Raw genomic sequence first — 18628 nt, 5'->3', positions numbered from 1 at the left:
TTCGAACCCCCAGAGAGGCTCAGCCTTTGGGTGACTAGCACAGCGTCCTGTGGACTAGCCACCAGGACACCTATGAGGAGGAATCTGGCTGCAGGTTTTCCTCGTTTTAGATACTCTTCTTTTTCTGTCTGGCTTCCCGTCCCAGGCCCGGAAGCCGTGAAGCTGCATGCATCTTGGCGCGGCAAAGGACAATGCAGGGTACCCTGGATGAAGCACGATCCCCTCGCAGCCGAGCGCTTTCCCGGGCTTGCCTTCGGCGGCAGGCAGGGGCGGAGCTGGGGCCAGCGGGGCGGGGCCAGGCCTGCGTCCGGCGCGGTCATTGGCGGGAGCTGGCCTCTACGCGCAGCACGTCCTCCCGCGCGGGCCCGGTGCAGCGCCGCAGCGCACGCCGCGCAGGAGCCGCTTTCCCGGGGCGCTGGCGACCCGGACCGTCCAGCGCGCATTGAACTCTACCAGCGGCGGCCAGCTGTGCTCCCGGACCCGCCCGGGAGCCTCCGCCTGCCCGGCCGGGGTCCTCCAGGGGCTGGCATGGCCTGACGGGTGCAACCCTCGGCGCGCACGATGGGGAATCAAGAAGGGAAGCTCAAGAGGAGCGCCGGGGATGCGTCGCACGAAGGCGGCGGCGGCGGTGAGGATGCGCTCGGGCCCAGGGACGTGGATGGCACAAAGAAGGGGAGCGCAGGCAAGAGGACGCCTGGCAAACATGGCAAGGGCGCGGGGGGAAGCACGGAGCCTGGCAAGAAGAAGAGCAAGTCGGACTCCAGAGCCTCGGTCTTCTCCAACCTGCGGATCAGGAAGAACCAGTCCAAGACGAAGGGCTCTGGGGGCTCCCGCGAGGACGCTCTGGACGCGCAGGCCCTGCAGAGCGGGGAGCTGGACAGCGCTCACTCGCTAGTCACCAAGACCCCTGATCTCAGCCTCTCGGCGGACGAGACGGGCCTTTCGGACACCGAGTGTGCGGACCCTTTCCAGGTGACCCGTCCGCGGAGTCCTGGCCCCACCGACGCTGGCATTGGTGTCCAGGCGGCGGTCGTGGATTTGGAGACTGCTGCAGGGGCGCAGGATGGACAAAGGACCAGCTCGGGCTCGGACACGGACATCTACAGCTTCCACTCGGCCGCGGAGCAGGAAGATCTGCTGTCCGACATCCAGCAGGCGATCCGCCTGCAGCAGCAGCAGCTCCTGCAGGGCGCGGGGGATACCGCAGCGCCCCCGGTTGCCTCCTCGCCGCCTGGGGCCTTCCTGGGCCTCGATCGGTTCCTGCTGGGGCCGAGCGGGGCTGGTGAAACCACTGGCTGCCCAGCCCCCGAGCAGACTCTACCCGCGCTCGTCCACCTCCCCGGGAGCCGGGGCACCGAGTCCCTGGGGGATGAGCCTCCACCGGCCCCCACTGGCCGCTTGGACTCTGAAGCGCCCTCGGTTCCCGAGGCCCAGACCCCGGCCTTCGCCTTCCCCGGGCCCCGCGCGGCGGAGGGCGCGGCCGGAGCTGCGACGCTGGAGGCCGAGGACACCGAGGAGGAGGAGGAGGATGCCTTTGAGGATGCTCCCCGAGGCTCCCCCGGAGAGGACTGGGGCCACGGGCTCCGGGAGGCCACGCCGAGGCCGGAGAAGGAGCCTGAGGAGAGGGCGAGTGGGCCCGTGACACCCACCGCCGTCTCCCTCCCGGGAAGCCCGGCCCCGAGCCCGCGCTGCTTCAAGCCCTATCCGCTGGCCACCCCCTGCTACATCAAGACCACCACCCGACAGCTCAGCTCGCCCAACCACTCCCCGGCGCCGTCCCCAAGCCAGAGCCCCCGGATCCAGCGGCGCCCTGAACCCCCTCTGAGCCGAGGGCCCAGGTCTGCTCTCGCCAAGACGCAGCGCGCCGACGGGGGTCCGGGCTCCGGCCTCAGCCGTTCAGCGGACTGGACTGAGGAGCTGGATTCCCGCGAGCCCGGAGTAGGCGGCTCCGCGGACCTGCTGGAGCGTAGGGCGGCCGCAGACGGCGTGGCCCGGGGGTCCGCCGAGCTGCTCAGTAAGGTTGGGGCGCAGACGGCTGTGGACGGCTTCCAGAACGTATTCACAGGTGAGTGCGCCCTGCTTCCTGGCCTGAGGATCGCGGTCATCTGCCAATCAGCGCCCTGTCCTTGTCGCCCGCTTGCCCTGGCTTCCAGGACGCCTTCTCCATGGCGACCCATTACTGGGCTGCTGAAATGTTTTGGCCATGCTTGCTGGTTTTTACATGTTAATAAAATACCTCTGTCCAAAGTCATCTCTAGAAAGGGGTGTTCTCTGTCCAGTGCCTCAAATACTGCATTTCTCCAGCATATCTGCTGTTCCTTACGTGCACTGGGCCCTCCAAGATTTCCCCCTTCTTATCTAAGCTTTCATTTTTTTTTTCACATAACCCAACAGCTTTAAGACAAGCAATTGTTCATGGTCCTTTCACAAAGCTCTAGTGTTATCAAAAGGCCATCTCTGACCAAGCAATGTAGATACATGTATTTCTGTACATGAATATGTGTAGTAGGTAGTTTTCGACTCACTGCAGTCTGGTTATGCTTACTTAATGATCTATATCGTCACTTCTACTTGGTGACGGAGTTCTGGTGGTGTAGTTCTTGGGGAGTTGACCTGCAAACTCAAAGGTGAGTGATTAAAATCCACCAGTACTACTCTCCAGACAGAGATGGGCAGTGTCCTCCCTTGAGATTTACACCCTTGAAAGACCTGCTAGAGAAGCAAATATGATTTGCTTGCAAGCCCAACCCAATGGTAATGCGTTAAGTTGAGTTGGCTTGGTGATGCAAGCAAATTAATTCATGTTACTAGAAATTTTATCGGGAGTTCTGGTGGCTTATTGGTAAGGAGTTGCATAGCCATTCTAAACTCTCATGGTTTGAATCCATTAGTTTCTCTACAGGAGCAAGAGAAAGCAGGCTCCTTCTATTTGCTTTACAACTCTGAAAACCCACTGGAGGGTCAGCTATGAGTCAACTCTGACTCCAAGCTGCTTAACAGCAGCAAAAACAAGCTTATAAATACTGAAGTGGAATAGTTGTTAAGTGCCGTCAAGTCCACTACAACTCACAGCACTACAACTCATAGCAACCCTATGAACAGGTCGGAAACCTGCCCTATTCTGTGCCATCCTCATCATCTCCGACAAGCCCACCAATAGTCACGGTGTCAGTCTATCTCACTGAGGGTCTGTCGGCGACCTCTCCAAAGTGCTGAAGAGCAAAGATGTCCATTTGAAGACGAAGGTGCACCTGATTCAAGTTATCATCTTTTCAGTCACTTGCTATGCATCTGAAAGTTGGACAGTGAAATGGAGTAGTAGGGTGTCATTTTTTGTTGTCATGGTGTGGTTCATCAGAGTGTATTTGGAGATAGTGAAGGTGAGACCAAGAGTTCTCATCATGGTCCAGCTAACCCCTCTCTGGGTTAGCTATGGCCACTTATACGGCATGTGAATGTCAAGTACCATGATGAACCTATTCAATCTACAAGGCCTTACCTTAATTTTGCATTGGTAAAGTGGCCATTTGTTTCATATTTACTTAAAAGTTCTGTCCTTAATTGTTGTTGTGTACCATAGAGTTGAATCTGACCTGTAGCTGACCTCCAGTGGGTTTTCAGAGGCAGTAAATCACTCGGGAGAAGATTGTCCATCCTTTTCCTCTGGAGCTGCTGGTAGCCTTGAACCCTGTGCCTTCCAGATTGCACTGCAGCTTTTTTGCCACTAGGCCACCAGAATGTAATTTTGTTGTTGATTGTGATCAAATCAGAACTGACACATAGCTGAATCTCCACTAAGTTTCAGGGCTTTTTAAATTACGCAGGAGGAGATTTGCCATCTTTCTCCAGATGAGCAGTTGGTAGACTCAAACCACATATCTTAGTGTTGGCAGCACAATTCCTTACCACTAGGTCACCAAAGGTCAAGAAGGTAATGGGGGGGGGGGTTTAAGTAAATAATGTATCTGGTGAATAATAGGTTTGTGATAAATATTTGATTAAAATGTTCAAATACAATTAGAAAGTTTTGTGTTCTAGTTAGGGAGCTCTGGTGCTTTTTTTTTTTTATATTTAGCTTTGGTTTTTAATGTGTAGAAAGTTTTACTGTTAACCCAAAGGTCTCATGTATCTAGTAGTTCAAATCTACGAGCAGCCACATGGGGAAAGAAGGACAGTCGCCTCTCATTACAACTTTCTGCATTGGAAACACGGTGGAGGGTTACTATGAGCTGCAGTCAGTTAGATGATTGGTGAATAAATGAGTGGGTGTTCTATTTGGTAGTTTCGTATATGAAGATCACTACTTAACTCCTCATTGCTCTTGAGTCAAAACCAACTCAGAGCTGCCCCTCTAACGAGTTTCCAAGGCTGAAAATTCCATGGGAAGAGATTTTCCATCTTTTCTTTCACAGAGCAGCTGGTTGATTTGAACTGCCAGACAGGCATGGCTTTTGGGCTAACAGTGCAAAGCACTCCTCCACTAGATTTGGATAAATATTATTAGTGTTGTAGCAGCTGCTTTTATTTTAATCAACAGGCTATTTTATATTTATAGAATCTTATATTTAAGAGTTTTGTTCTGCTTTGAGTTGTTCCCCAGTTCATGAAAATGTGAAACTGAATACCCTTCCTAGTCCCTTGCCTGAATGGGTGATGATTGGACCATTGTGATCCACCACTGTGTTTTGTGGCCTGGTTTTCACAAGTAGGCATCCAGGCATTTCTTTTTATTTTATTCTGGAAACTTCTCAGACACCTATTTGGGATCACAGCCAGTGACAGCTTTCCACTGATGTATTGGTGGTGGCTGTGAAGGAGTTCTACTGGCCAATCAAACCCAGATCTTCTTCAGGGAAGACAAATTCTACCAGTGGACCACTACTTCTCCCATTCTTTGTCTCCATGCTCTTATCATTTAAAAACAAAAACAAAACAAAAAAAACCACCAACTTTTAAAGCTGCTCTGATGATCCAGTGTATAATAGCTCATTGTTAAGCTATAAAGAACAATGGTTCAATTTCACCCCTTCCCTGAAGAAGAAAGTTAGGCAGTTTCATTCCATAAAGATTTACCGCCTTGGAAATCTGATGAGTGTCACCATGAAGTGGGAATTGACTCATAGGCAGTGGATTTAACATATGTTGCAATGCCAACACAAGTGAAGCCAGTTTGAATCCACCAACTGCTCCATAGGAGAAAGACAGGCATTCTCCTCCCACGCAATTTATGTTGTTGTTGTTTTTATGTGCCCGTCGAGTCGTTTGCAACTCGTAGTGACCCTATGCACAACAGCCCTAAACCGTGCTCTATCCTGTGCCAATCTCATTGCCTCTGACACACCCATCCCGATTACCCCAGTCACTGAATCAATCCACCTCATAGAGGGTCTTCCCCTCCTGCGCTGTCCCTCTACTGTACCCAGCATGATGTCCCTCTCTAAAGACCTGTCTCTCCTTACAACATGTCCAAAGTATGTCAGGCGAAGCCCCAGAATCCTTGCCTCCAAGGAGCAGCCTGGTTTAACCCTCTCTAGGATGAATCTGTTTTCTTGGCAGTCCATGGTACATTCAGTACTCTTCTCCAGCACCACAACTCAAAGGAGTCAGTTCTCCTTCTATCCTCCCTAGTCATTGTCCAGCTCTCTGATGCATAACAAGTGATGCTCTCTGATGCATAACCATGGCCTGTATCAGGCACACCTTAGTCTCCAGAGAGACACTGTTGCTCTTGAGTACTTTAGAGAGGTCCCTAACTGCAGACTTTCCCTTTGCAATACGTTTTTTGATTTCTGGCTACTGGTGCCAAGAGTGTTGACCGTGGAGCTGAGCAAACTGAAGCTGTGAACACTCTCAATCTCTTCGCCATCCATCCTGATGCTACCAATTGGTCCGGTGGTGAGAATTTTTGTCTTCTGGACATTGAGCCTCAGTCCATATTGAAGGCTGCAGTCCTTGACCCTCTGTAGTAAGTGCATGAGGTCCTCGTCAGTTTCAGCGAGCAAAGTTGTGTCATCTGCATAACGCAGATTGTTGATAGATCGTCCACCAATCCTAATGCCACGTTTCTCCTCATAGAGCCCAGCCTCTCGGATAATCTGCTCTGCATACAGGTTGAAAAGGTATGGAGATAGGACACATCTCTGGCAGGAAGGTCAGCTATGAGTCTGATCTGATTGATGGCACAAAATAGTAACATAATGACCCTTATTTTTCATCAATTAAGTTAGAAAGAACAACTCCACAGGAATAATAACACAGCCTTCTTACATACTAGATTTTATAAAGGCAAAAAGAAAAGGATTTTTTTGATGCTAAAAGATTATAAAGTTATTGAAGTAATTTTGGTGAGTAATACTTTATATTTAGGCAAACATTTACATGTTAATTTTTTTGTTTTGGTTTTTTAAAATTTTATTTTAATATTTTAAAAAATAATTTTAATGAACATTTACAGAGATTTTGGATTTCCATTCATTCATTGCTGCACTTCTCTCCCTGATGTTAATTTTTTTGAGGGGATAGAATTCAAACAAAACCTAAACTCACCATAACTAAGACAATTATTCACTTGTACCATAATTAAGCTTGTCACTCACTTATATTAAGAATTGTTTTAATCATTAATTAATAACACAGGACTTTGTAAGTCCATGAATTTATTTTTTAAACATCCGTACCTATGTTTCTGTATACCTGTGTGCTGTTATGTGCTGTTGAGTGAGAACTAACTCATAGCTGACCCTCGAGAGGGTTTTCAGAGGCTTCCCATTGCACTTGAGGAGATTTCATGGAGCAGCTGGTGGATTCAAACCATGTGTGTTTTGGCTGGCAGTGCAACTCCTTCCCACTAAGCCACCAGAGCTCCTGTATGTCTAACTGCTGTTGTCAGGTGCTGTACAGTGGATTATGACCCAGAGCAACCCTATTAACAACAGATAGGCACCGTGTCCTATCATGTACTATTCTTACCACCTCTGATGCACTCATTGTGTCACCAGCTTTGACACAGTCCATTGCTGCAGTCACTGTGCCATTCTTTCTGGCTGAGCATCTTCCTCTCCTTCTGTCTAGCTTTCTCGCTCTCTGTAGAGTCCATCTATATATAAAGATTCCTGATGGTATAAGTGAAAAAGCTACTGAGCATAAGGTTACCAGTTTGACATCACCATCTGCTCCACAAGTGAAAGATGTGATAGCCTCCTTACATTAAGATTACAGCTGTAAGAGCCATGGGAACTGTTGGGTTGCTGTGAGGTGGGGGTCACTGGATTTTAATGTATGTATTTCTTTATATCTGGTAGCCATGTTGTCCCACCAAATTTGTCACAGAGATCATGAACTCATTGAGTAAAGAGGCAGACAGCTAGTAATTACTGTGCTCCAGAGACATGCAGATATCAGCCCACTGTGATGAGCAACAGTGACCTATGGAGACTCCAGTAACTTATCCTATGAGGGGGAGAGAACGCTATGTGCAAGAAGGGTATATAAGAGCCCTGAAACAATACAGGCCCCTTCATAGGTTGAAATAGCTTTTTAATTCTATTTGTGGACCCTGCATATGACTTTGACCCAAATTTGAATTTGCTGAATATTTATGAATTTGACATTGGAGTCTTATTCATGCAGCACCTGGCTTTTGTTGACCTCTCTAGGAAGAAATTTTTATGGTATGGTGCAAAATTAAAATGCAGAGTGACATGCTTTAATATGGACACCACTTAGTTTGTGTTTTATGGATGGATGGATGTGGTTGTAGCTGCTTCCATATGTTGTTCGCATCAGTGTTGTTTTCTGGGAGAGGAGGAGGTGATAGTTTTAACCTTCCCTTGTAACTGGTAGGAATATGGAGAAAAAAAAGGTGAAATAGCTGTCAGTGTCACATTCATTCAGAGGCAGTCCCAGAAATAGAAGATGCGTCTACTGATTCAAGTCTGAATGTCATCGCCTATTACTCATGTCTGGTGGTCAGCACTGTAAGATGGTATGTAGAGTGGGGGGGGGGAATACTAAAGTTGTACAGCTCAAGGCTTTGACTTTTCCTGCTCCGTTTTTTGATCTATCTATTAATGTTTTTAAATGTACTTTGCAAAAATTTTCCTTTTTAACTTTATTTGCTACCCTCTTCTTTGCTGTATTTTTTCATCTCTGTTAACTCTCTTAAATTGGTTTTATCTGTGTCTAAACAATTTCTTAGCTTATTATTTGAAAGGTCTTATGTCATGCAACATGATGAGTTCTAGTTTTGTCCATGTTGTGTAGTACTTAATAAATTGTTTTTTATCATCTTGTTAATTTTATATTCATAAAATAAATTTTAAATTATTATCATTTTATATTTGTGAAAGTGTGTAAGTCAGCTACTTCATGCTTCGTGCCAATACTCTCAACCAATACTCTTGAGGGAGCAAGCATGTACCTTTTGCTGAATAATCTTCTGTTCAGTTTGGAGACTTAGACTTAGAGCACCTGCATCCAAAAGCAAAGTCTCATACAGAGCAAACTGTCATATTGCAGCAGCCAACCCTAGCTCATAGCATGTATCATCTTCTCTTCAGTTGGCTGGGTTTTGGTCAACTCACCCCAGCCATCTGTTGCTTGGTCCAAATAAGCATCAGCCATAAAATCAGACAACCACACTTCTCCCTGCATCCCAGACTGGCCGGTGCCTTCATTCAGATTTAGCCCCCACATGGGGTCAACAGTCAGCAACTCTTTTTTTCTTATCCATACATCTGTGCGTGCTAGGTGGACAGTGCTGAAGGATCACATCCAAGCTCACCCTGTCTCTTCATTGCTGCTTGTCACCTGCTGCCACTCCAGTGGATCCAGGTGATCACGATGAGTGAGCACATTAATCAGCTCTGTTTAAATTCAAGTCCTGACAAATACTGCATAGTGCCACTGTTGTAAAACAGGACTGGACGTTGGCTTGGGGGAGCCTGAGAAAGATGGGATAAATAATGTATACTGCATTGAAACAGATGAGGGAGAAAACGGTTTAAAAGCGATATATGATTAGGTATTTGTGTCATGACAGGTGTCCAGAATGAAGGCTGCATAATGGAGTGGACCTGGGGGGAGGGATTGTAAAACAATGGGGAAACTTTTCTTTTACTTTTCAAAGAGAAGAGTATACTGGGGGGGGGTGGGGCATGTAAGAGGTTGACAGGGAGAAAAGTGCAACAATGAATGAATGTAAATCCAAAGTCTCTATATTTTCATTAAAATTAATAAAAATAAGAAAGAAAAAAAAATTCAAGTCCTGGAAGTGGCGTCTGAATAGCACCAACTTTATTTCACAATTTTTTTTTCTAATTTAAAATAAGTTTTATTTTATACTGGTTTACTTATAAAGTTTGTATACCTTGTTTTTCACACCAGATCTTTCTCATTTCCTTTACCCAACAAACTGTGTGATGTTGTTGGCTGAGGACAAGAATAAAGAAAAAGTTGGGGACACCAGGACTGAGAAAAAGCAGAGAGCCTAAAGGCAGGGGGCAAACAGCTCAAAAGACTTAAGCACAGAACCTAGCTTCCCTGTGACTTTATTGAGAATTGCCAGTTAGCAAATCACAAAGAGAATTCTATGCAAATGAAGCTAAGTTTTTTTGTTGAAAACAACATGCTAAACTCAGGAGGGAGGGGTTAGCAAATACAATCCAGGAATTGTGAAAACGGCCTGAAGGTCTGCCTTAGCACTTGATCCCTATGACCTGTCTCAGGAGGAATTCCAGTGTGTATTTGCACCTCCCCCATATCCTGTTATAGCATTTGGTTTATCATTAATATTTAGTTTGGTATTTGGATTCCCACAGTGTGACCCTATGATTAACCACCCCCAACCACCCATCCTCAGCACCCCCTGCTCTCATCCTCCCCACCTTGTATCCTCATGCATGCTCTACAATAATGGTCTTATACCATATTCGTCCTTATGAAACTGAGTTAGTTCACTCAGCATAATGTTCTCCAGTCCCTCCCAAGTTAGGTAATAATTTATAAAGTCATTGCTCTTATGTGCTGCATAGTGTTCCATCATATAAATGCACCATAATTTCTCAATCCATTTGGTTGTGGTTGGGCATTTTGGCTATTTCCATGTTCTTGCTATGGTGAATAACATTGCCGTGAACATTGGTGTACAAGTCTCCATTTGTACCTCAGTTTTAATTTTCTCAGGGTGTATTTTAAGCAGTGGAATAGCTGGGTCCTATGGAATTTCTGTGTTCAGCTATTTGAGGAAATTCCAGACTACCTTCCAGAGTGGTTGTACCAAATTACAATCCAACTAACAATGGTGTAAGAGTTCCTATCTTGTCACATCCTCTCCAACATTTATTACTTACTGTCCTGTTAAACTTTGCCACTGCTACTGGAATAAGATAGTATCATTTTGTGATTTTGATTTACATCTCTCTTATTGCCAGTGATTTTGAGCATTTCTTCATGTGTCTGTTGACCATCCAAACATCATTCTCTGTGAAAATTCTATGTCTTTTACCCATTTTGTAGTTGAATTATCAGTCTTTTTCTTGTGCAGGCCCTGTTGGATACTATAAACTTTTGATATGAGACCCATGTCTGAAATGGTATATTGCCAAATATTCTTTTCCAGTCAACCGGTTTTCTTTTCACTCTATTGGAAAAAGTTTTTGATTCACATAGGGATTTACTTGTTAGAAGGTCTCATTCATCAATTTTATCCTCTCCAGATTGAACATTTCTGGCTATTGTTGGCAGTCTCTTTTTACCATAGACTAGGCCATCTAAGTTTGATCCCAATTTGTCTCTGATGAGCATAATGGTTTTGCCTTACTCCCAGGTTTCTGATCCACCTTCAGTTGGTTTTTTTGTATAGTGTGAGATGTGGATCCAGTTTCAGCTTTCTGCGGGTAGCGGTCTAGTTTTGCTAGCACCATTTGTTGAAGAGGTTTTCATTTCTCATTTTGATAGACTTTATTTCCTCATTGAATATCAGTTGACCATAGATAACTGGGTCCATTTCTGGGTTCTCATTTATTTCACCAATTTTTGAGCACTACTCCGGGAATTGATGGAATACCCATTGCAGCAATATTTCAACAAACATGTCCTGCCCTGAACATCCATACCAGCTTGTGCTAGAAATCTGGGGGACTGGAAGAAATCCATATTTTTTTTCCTATTCCAAAAAAAGGTGACCTGACAGAGTGTGGAAATTATTAAGCAATATCACTACTATTACACACAAGCAAAATCCGGTTTAATATTATCCAGAACTGACTGGAACAGTACATTGACTGAGAACTGCCAGAAATAAAAGTTTAAAAGAGGCTGTGGCACTAGAGAAATTATTGCTGATGTTAGATGGATCTTGGCTGAAAGCAAAGAGTGCCAGAGTAATGTTTATCTGTGTTTCATTGACTATGCAAAATCGTTTGACTGTGTTGATCACAACAAATTGTGGCTAACCATGAGAAGAATGGAAATCTCGGAAAACTTGATTGTGCTCACGGGAAACCAATACTTGGACCAGGAGGCAGTCATCAGAACAGAACAAAGAAACATGGCATGATTCAAAATCAGGAAAGGAGTGAGTCTGGGATGTGTCCTAACTCTATACATTTTCAATCTGTATACAGATCATTTGGGAGGCTGGACTTTATGAGGAGGACTGTGTCATCAGGAGGGAGGAAGACTCATCAACAACCTGCGTTATGCAAATAATACAAACTTGCTTCCCCCCACCCCCTTCACACAAATAATTTCATTAAAAAAAGAATTATCTCTGGTAGATTTTGTCCCTTTTTTAGAATATTTCTACTTATCTTTTTAAATTAGTTTTATTTTGCATTTCCATTCAGTCATTGTTGCACAATTTCCTCCCTGCCCACCCCTCCACCTCAGATTGCTTTTCTCTTTGACAAGTTAAAAAAAAATTCTTTCATTGTTGTACAATCCTCTCCACACCCTAGTCCACTCCACTATGCAGGCTTCATTCTGGACACTTGTCATGATGATAATACCTAATCATATATTCCTCCTAAACAGTACTCTCCCTCATCTGTTTCAATGCAATATATATTGTTTATCCCCTTAGTTTCTCCTCAACTCCAGTGTCAGTCCTGCTTTACAACAGTGGCACTATGCAGTGTTTGTCCTTTTGTGACTGAGATATTTCACTCAGCATAGTATCTTCCAGGTTCACCCATTTTGTATAGTGTTTCATGAGTTCCTTGTTTTTCAATACAGCATAGTATTGCATTGTGTGAATATACCAAAGCTTCTCTAGACATTCGTTTGTTAATGGGCACTTGGATTGTTTCCAGCTCTTTGCTGTTGTAAACAAAGCCACAATAAACGTGGGTGAGCATATCTGTTTGGGTTGCAGTTCTGGTTTCTTTACAGTATATTCCCAGTAGTTGAATTGCTGGGTCAAATGATATTTCCATTTCCACCTTTTTGAGCAAGTGCCATACTGCTTTCCATAGTAGTTGAAGTATTTTACACTCTCACCAACAGTGAATAAGGGTACCAGTTTCTTCACAATCTCGCCAGCATTTGTTGTTGGCTGTTCTGTTAAATTTTCCTGTTCTTACTGGAGTGAGATGATATCTCATAGTTGTTTTGATTTATATCTCTCTTAGAGCTAAGGATTTTGAACATTTCTTCTGAATGTCTTTTTTGCTGAAGTGTCTGTTCATATCCTGTGCCCATTTTTTAATTGGGTTGTTTACCTTTATCTTCTTGTGGAGCTCAATTATTTTATAAATTCTAAATATAAGTCCTTTATTGAATATGTCATTGTTGTTGTTGTTAGGTGCCATCGAGTCATAGATAACTCATAGCGACCCTATGAACGAAAGGCCTGAGCAATGTTCGTACATAGAGTTTCTGGAGGAAAGCCATTTCAGAAGTGGATGCCACTCCTGCTTCTAGGCTTGTTTTAGTCGGGAAGCTCCAGCTAACACTGTCCACCATGGGTACCCATTACCACGTTTGGCACATCACTGTCACAGTGTTCAGCATCACAGCAACCACGAGTTACCTCTGTACAGCAACACACAGACCAGTGCTATACCACCTAGAAGAATGTTTGACAGGAAAACCATTTGAACCCGGCTGAAGACAAATCTCCTTCTTCATTATGTCTGGGAAGGTTTTTTTTGAGCAATTCTTCCACAACTTTGTTGGTGCCTTTACTTGCTTCTTCCTGTTCTAGGATTCCAGTGATGTGCATGTCATTTCTCTTGATGGTGTCCTACATTATTCTTAGGTTTTCTTCTTTTACCTTCATTTTTCATTCTGCTTTTTGCTCTGTCAGATCAGTGGTGACAGTTCTATCTTCTATTTCATTTGTTCTGTGTTCCATCTTTTCATCTCTGTTCATGTGTCCCTTCATGTTGACAGTATCTTAAACCTTGGACATCATATTTTGGATCATGGTTCTTGTTTTTCCAGAGCCTCTAATGCCTTGTTTGTTTTATCTGCATTGTTTTGGATTTTTTTTGAAGCTCCTCCTGATTTTGCTTTCATTGTCCTTTAATTCTTCAAGTTTGTTTTCACCCATTTAAAATATTCAATGATTGTTCTTTTAAATTCTGTGCCAGAAAGTTCCTTCAGACTTTCTGGCTTCAGGAAATCCACTGCTACTCTGTCACATTTTGGGGATGATACCTTGTTTGGTCTTGAGTGTGGTGTCAGGTAGCCTACTTCTTTCCTGGCACTGCCGTGGTAGAGTTTTTTGTGCCTAAGAAGATAAACGGTTCTTGATCTGATGCCACTACTCAAGAAGAAGTTTGGGCAGGCACACACAAAGATGCAGTAGGGTGGGCATACATGCAGACATATGTGGGGGTTGGGGGAGACACACACACACAGTCACACTGTGGGGGGAGGGGTTATGTGAGAGGGACCTGAATAGAAAACCAGGAAGTCTTGGTTTTCCCCTCCAGAACTGGACCTGCCACCCCAATCAAGCTCCACCTGTCCCATTCCCTTCTGCTTATGGTAATGGGGTTCCACAATTTGTACAGAAATCAGCTCTGATTCCCCCCTCTAAGTACCTCTCTCAATTTCCCATTGTCTTGCTTTCTATTGTCAGGTGAGTCCCTTTGCATCTCACTGTTCCCCACAGTGGCTTGATGCTTTTTGCCAAGGCATGCTGCTCCCCACCAAGGCATGCTGCATCCACTGAGGCTTTCTGCACCTTGCCAAGGCTTGCTGCACCCTGCTGATGCTCGCTGCTCCTTTGGCTCTCAAATGTCCATATTGGTCCACAACAATATTTTGAGAAACACTTATATATTTGTGACCAAGGAGGAAGCCTGTTGTTCCCTTTTGGAAGTGGCTTCTCACCTCTCTTGGGGTGCACAGGACCTCCCTGTTTCCTGGGTTAAGGGACCCCGTGTGCTCAAGCCAGACAACTTCCCCTCCCCAAATAACTGTGGGAGCAGCGCAGACAGTGCTGTCGCCACTTCCTGTTGTTTGTCCTGGCTTCTTCCAAACTTGCTTACTGAAAATGAAGAGGAACTGGAGCATTTGTTGCAGAAGGTCAAGGACTGTAGACTTCAAAATGGATTGAAGGTCAACATAATAGAAGACAGAAATTTTCACTGCTAGGCCAATTAGCTGCTCCATGGTGGATCAAGAAGAGATCCTTTTTTAAAAAAAGTTTCTACTAGTTTATTTACAAAATTTGAATACATTGTTTTCAAGCACAAATTCTTTCAATTTCCCTCAACACCCCCATCAAATTTTACAACCTGAATATTAATCTCCTGACTCCCCCTGCACATCCACCTCCCTCTGCTTCCAACCTCTCCCACCCCTCTTTAATCCTTATACTCACTCTACAATAATGGTTGTATATACTATTTATCCTTGCGGGACTGAGTTAGTTCACTCAGCATAATACTATCCAGTCCCTCCCAAGTTAGGTAATAATTTTCAAAATCATTACTCCTGCATGCTGCATAGTATTCTGCTATGTGAATGTACCATAATTTCTCAATCCATTCGTTTGTGTTCAGACATTTGGGCTGTTTCCATGTTTTTGCGATGATGAATAATGCTGCTATGAATATTGGTGTAAAAATCTCAGTTTGTGCCTTAGTTCTCATTTTCTCAGGGTATATTCCGACTACATACTTTGGAAATATTTTAAGGAAGGACTTGTCATTGGAGAGGGACATCATACTTGGTAGGGTAGAGGGACAGCACAGGAGGGGAAGGCCCTCTATGAGATGGATTGATTCAGTGACTGGGATAATCAGGATGGGTGTATCAGAAGCAGTGCGATTGGCACAGGACAGAGCAGAGTTTAGGGCTGCTGTACATAGGGTCACTATGAGTCACAAGTGACTCGACGGCACATAACAACAACAACAACAACAGCAACAACAACAACAACAACAACAACAACATATTCCAAGTAGTGGAATAGCTGGATCATATGGAATTTCTATGTTCAGCTTTTTAAGGACACACCAAACTGCCTTCCAGAATGGTTGTATCATTTTATAATCCCACCAACAATGTATAAGAGTTCCTTTCTCACCACATCTTCTCCAACATCTATTACTCGCTGCCCTGTTAAACAGATTCATCCTAGAGAGGCTTAAACCAGGCTGCTCCTTGGAGGCAAGGATTCTGGGGCTTCGTCTGACATACTTTGGACATGTTGTAAGGAGAGACAGGTCTTTAGAGAGGGACATCATGCTTGGTAGGGTGGAGGGACAGTGCAGGAGGGGAAGACCCTCTATGAGGTGGATTGATTCAGTGACTGGGGTAATCGGGATGGGTGTGTCAGGGGCAATGAGATTGGTACAGGATAGAGCAGGGTTTCGGGCTGTTGTACATAGGATCCCTATGAGTCGCAAACTACTCGACTGCACATAACAACAACAACAGCCCTGTTAAAAATCCTCTTCAGATTGTGCATTTCTGGTTGCATTTGGTAGTCTCTTTATACCTTGGACAAGAGCTTCTAACCTTGATCCCAGTTTGTTTCCTATGAATGTTAAGGTTTTGGGTTTTACTCCTAGAGATAGATGGAGAGAGATTTAGGTTGTTAGCAATTTCAGCTTGATTGGCTCCACAATTAACCCTCTTGGCATCAGCAATCAGAAAATCAAAAGACAGATTGCACTGGGGAGGTCTGTGGTCAGGGACCTGTCCAAACTGCTAAAATCAGTGATGTCAGTTTAGAGACTAAGGTGTGCCCAATCCAGACCATCATCTTTGCAGTTACTTGCTATACATCAGAGAGCTAGATAATGACTAAGGTTGACAGGGTAGAATTGATGCCATTGAATTGTGGTGCTGGAGAAGAGTCTGGAACATACCGTTTACCACCAGAAGAAATAGTTCTGTCGTGAAGAGAGTGAAACCCAGTTTTCCCCTGGAGTCAGGGTTTTGAAGCTCCATCTCACATACTTCGGGTATGTGGCCAGTAGTGGGCAGTCATTGGTGAAAGACATCATGGTTGGAAGGGTGGAGGGACAGCTCAGGAAAGGAAGTTTCAGGATGAAATGAATTGACACAGTAACTGGGGCATGGGGTTAGGTGTGTTGTACTCAGGTGTGTGTGAGACTGGCTCAAATAGGGTCGGGTTCACAGCCATTGTACTTAGTATTGCTATGTCACAGGGGACTCAATGACACATGGCAACAAGAATAATACTTCATTGTGTGACTATACCATGGTTTCTTTAGCCATTCGTCCCTTGACAGGCAGTTGGACTGTTTCAAAATTTTTGTTATTATAAATAGTAGAGCACTAAACATGGGTGTGCATATATCTGTTTCTGTTGTCGCTCTACTTTAGGGTATAACCTTATTGGTGGGGTTGCTGGGTGAAATGGTATTTCTATTTAGTAGCTTTCTAAGAAATTGCTAAACTGTTTCCATAGCATTTGCACCATTTTACATTCTCATCAACGGTGTATGAGAGTTCCAGTCTTGTTACAGCATCACCAGCATTTTATGTTTACTCTCCTGTAGAGCATTCCTATCTTTTGCTGGGGGGAGATGATACATCGTTTTAGTTTTAATTAGTGTCTGTGATTCCTTGATGGTCTTGAGCATTTCTTCATGTGTTTATTGGCTAGTTGAATGTCTTTGGTAAAACACCTGTTCATGTTCTTTTGCCCATTTTGTAATTGAGTTGTCCTTTTCTTGTTGAGGTGTTAGCTTTTCCAATGGATTTTCAAGACAAGAGAGATGACTCTCTTGTTAGCTGTGCCATTGCCAAATACTTTCCCCCTATCTGTAGGTTCTGTTTATTCTTTTGGAGAATCCTTTTGATGCACTAATTTTCAGGAGACCTCAGCCATCAACTTTATGCCCTGTTGATCATGCATCACTTACATTTGTGGTTCTTATTTAGGCCATAGCTTAGGGCTCCAAAGATTGCGCTGATTTGTTGTTGTTGTTGTTGATCTTCAGAGTTTTAAGTTCTATGCCAAGGCCATTGATCTATTTTGAATTGCTTTTTTTCCCCTACTTTTGAAATGTTTTTATTGTTGTTATGTGCTATAGTGTCTCCCGCAACTCATAGCGACCCTATGTATAGAAGGTTTCCTTATTCTGAGCCAGTCTCACTGACTCTGACATACCTACCCTATTACCCCAGTTACTGTATCAATGCATCTCATCTGGAGTCTTTCTCTCCTGCACTGTTCCTCCACCCTTCTGAGCATCATCTCCTTCTCCAAGGACTGGTCCCTCCTGGCCACATGCCCAATGTATGTGATATGGAGCATCAAAATCCTTGCCTTCAGGGAGAAACTTGGGTTTCATCTCTCCATGACAGCACCATTTCTCATGGTGATCCATGTTGTAAGTTCAAGATTCTTCTCCAGCCCACAACTCAAAGACATCGATTCTTCTTCTGTTATCCTTAGTCACTGCCCAGCTCTCTGATGCATAGCAAATAATCATGAAGACCATGGCCTGGATCAGGCACTCGTTAGTCTCTAGATGGACATCGTTGATATTTAGTACTATGAAGAGGTCCCTGACAGCAGATTTTCTCAGTGGAATTCGTCTTTTGATTTCCTAACTGCTGTTGCCGAGAGTTTTGATTGTGGAGCTGAGGAAGCTGAAATTGTTAACTTAAATCTCTCTTCATCTATCATGGTGCTGCCAATTGGCTCACTGGTAAGAATATTGTCTTCTTGATGTTGAGCTTCTATTCATTTTGAAGAAAACAGTCTGTTGACCTTCTGCAGCAAGCACTCCAAGTTCTCCTAAGTTTCACCAAGCAGGTTTAGGTCAACTGCATAATGTAGGTTGTTAATTCTTCTTCTAATTGTGATGCCATATTCCTCCTCATAGAGCAGAGCTTCTTGAATGACTGTTCTGCATCTAGATTGAAAAGGTATGGAGACAAAATGCATTCTTGTGCACTGCTTTCTGTATTTTGAACCATACAGTGCTTCCTTGCCTGTTCTGAGGACTGCTTCCTGATCTGAGTATAGGTTCCACATGAGCTTAATTAAATATTCTGTTGTTGTTGTTGTTGTTATGTGCCGTCAAGTTGTTTCCAACTCATAGCGACCCTATGCACAACAGCCCTAAACCCTGCTCTGTCCTGCGCCAAATGCACCGCCTCTGACATACCCATCCCGATTACCCCAGTCACC

The 18628-nt window shown here is 44.4% G+C and overlaps 1 protein-coding gene across 1 annotated transcript in view; it reads left to right on the top strand.

Moving 5' to 3' along the window:
- Nucleotides 1-561: 561 nt before the first annotated feature.
- The window catches only part of FMN2 (formin 2), a 417308-nt gene continuing 399241 nt past the window's right edge, over nucleotides 562-18628 (top strand). Inside the window, exon 1 of the mRNA XM_006901560.1 lies at nucleotides 562-2065. Within this exon, the coding sequence (XP_006901622.1) occupies nucleotides 562-2065 (1504 nt within the window). The remainder of the gene's footprint in view (nucleotides 2066-18628) is intronic.

The sequence above is a fragment of the Elephantulus edwardii genome, unplaced genomic scaffold (assembly GCF_000299155.1).
Source record: "Elephantulus edwardii isolate Elephantulus edwardi_28Jun2011 unplaced genomic scaffold, EleEdw1.0 scaffold00331, whole genome shotgun sequence".
Taxonomy (NCBI): domain Eukaryota; kingdom Metazoa; phylum Chordata; class Mammalia; order Macroscelidea; family Macroscelididae; genus Elephantulus; species Elephantulus edwardii.
The sequence above is the reverse complement of the archived record's forward strand: the minus strand, read 5'-3'. Positions and strand labels throughout refer to the sequence as shown.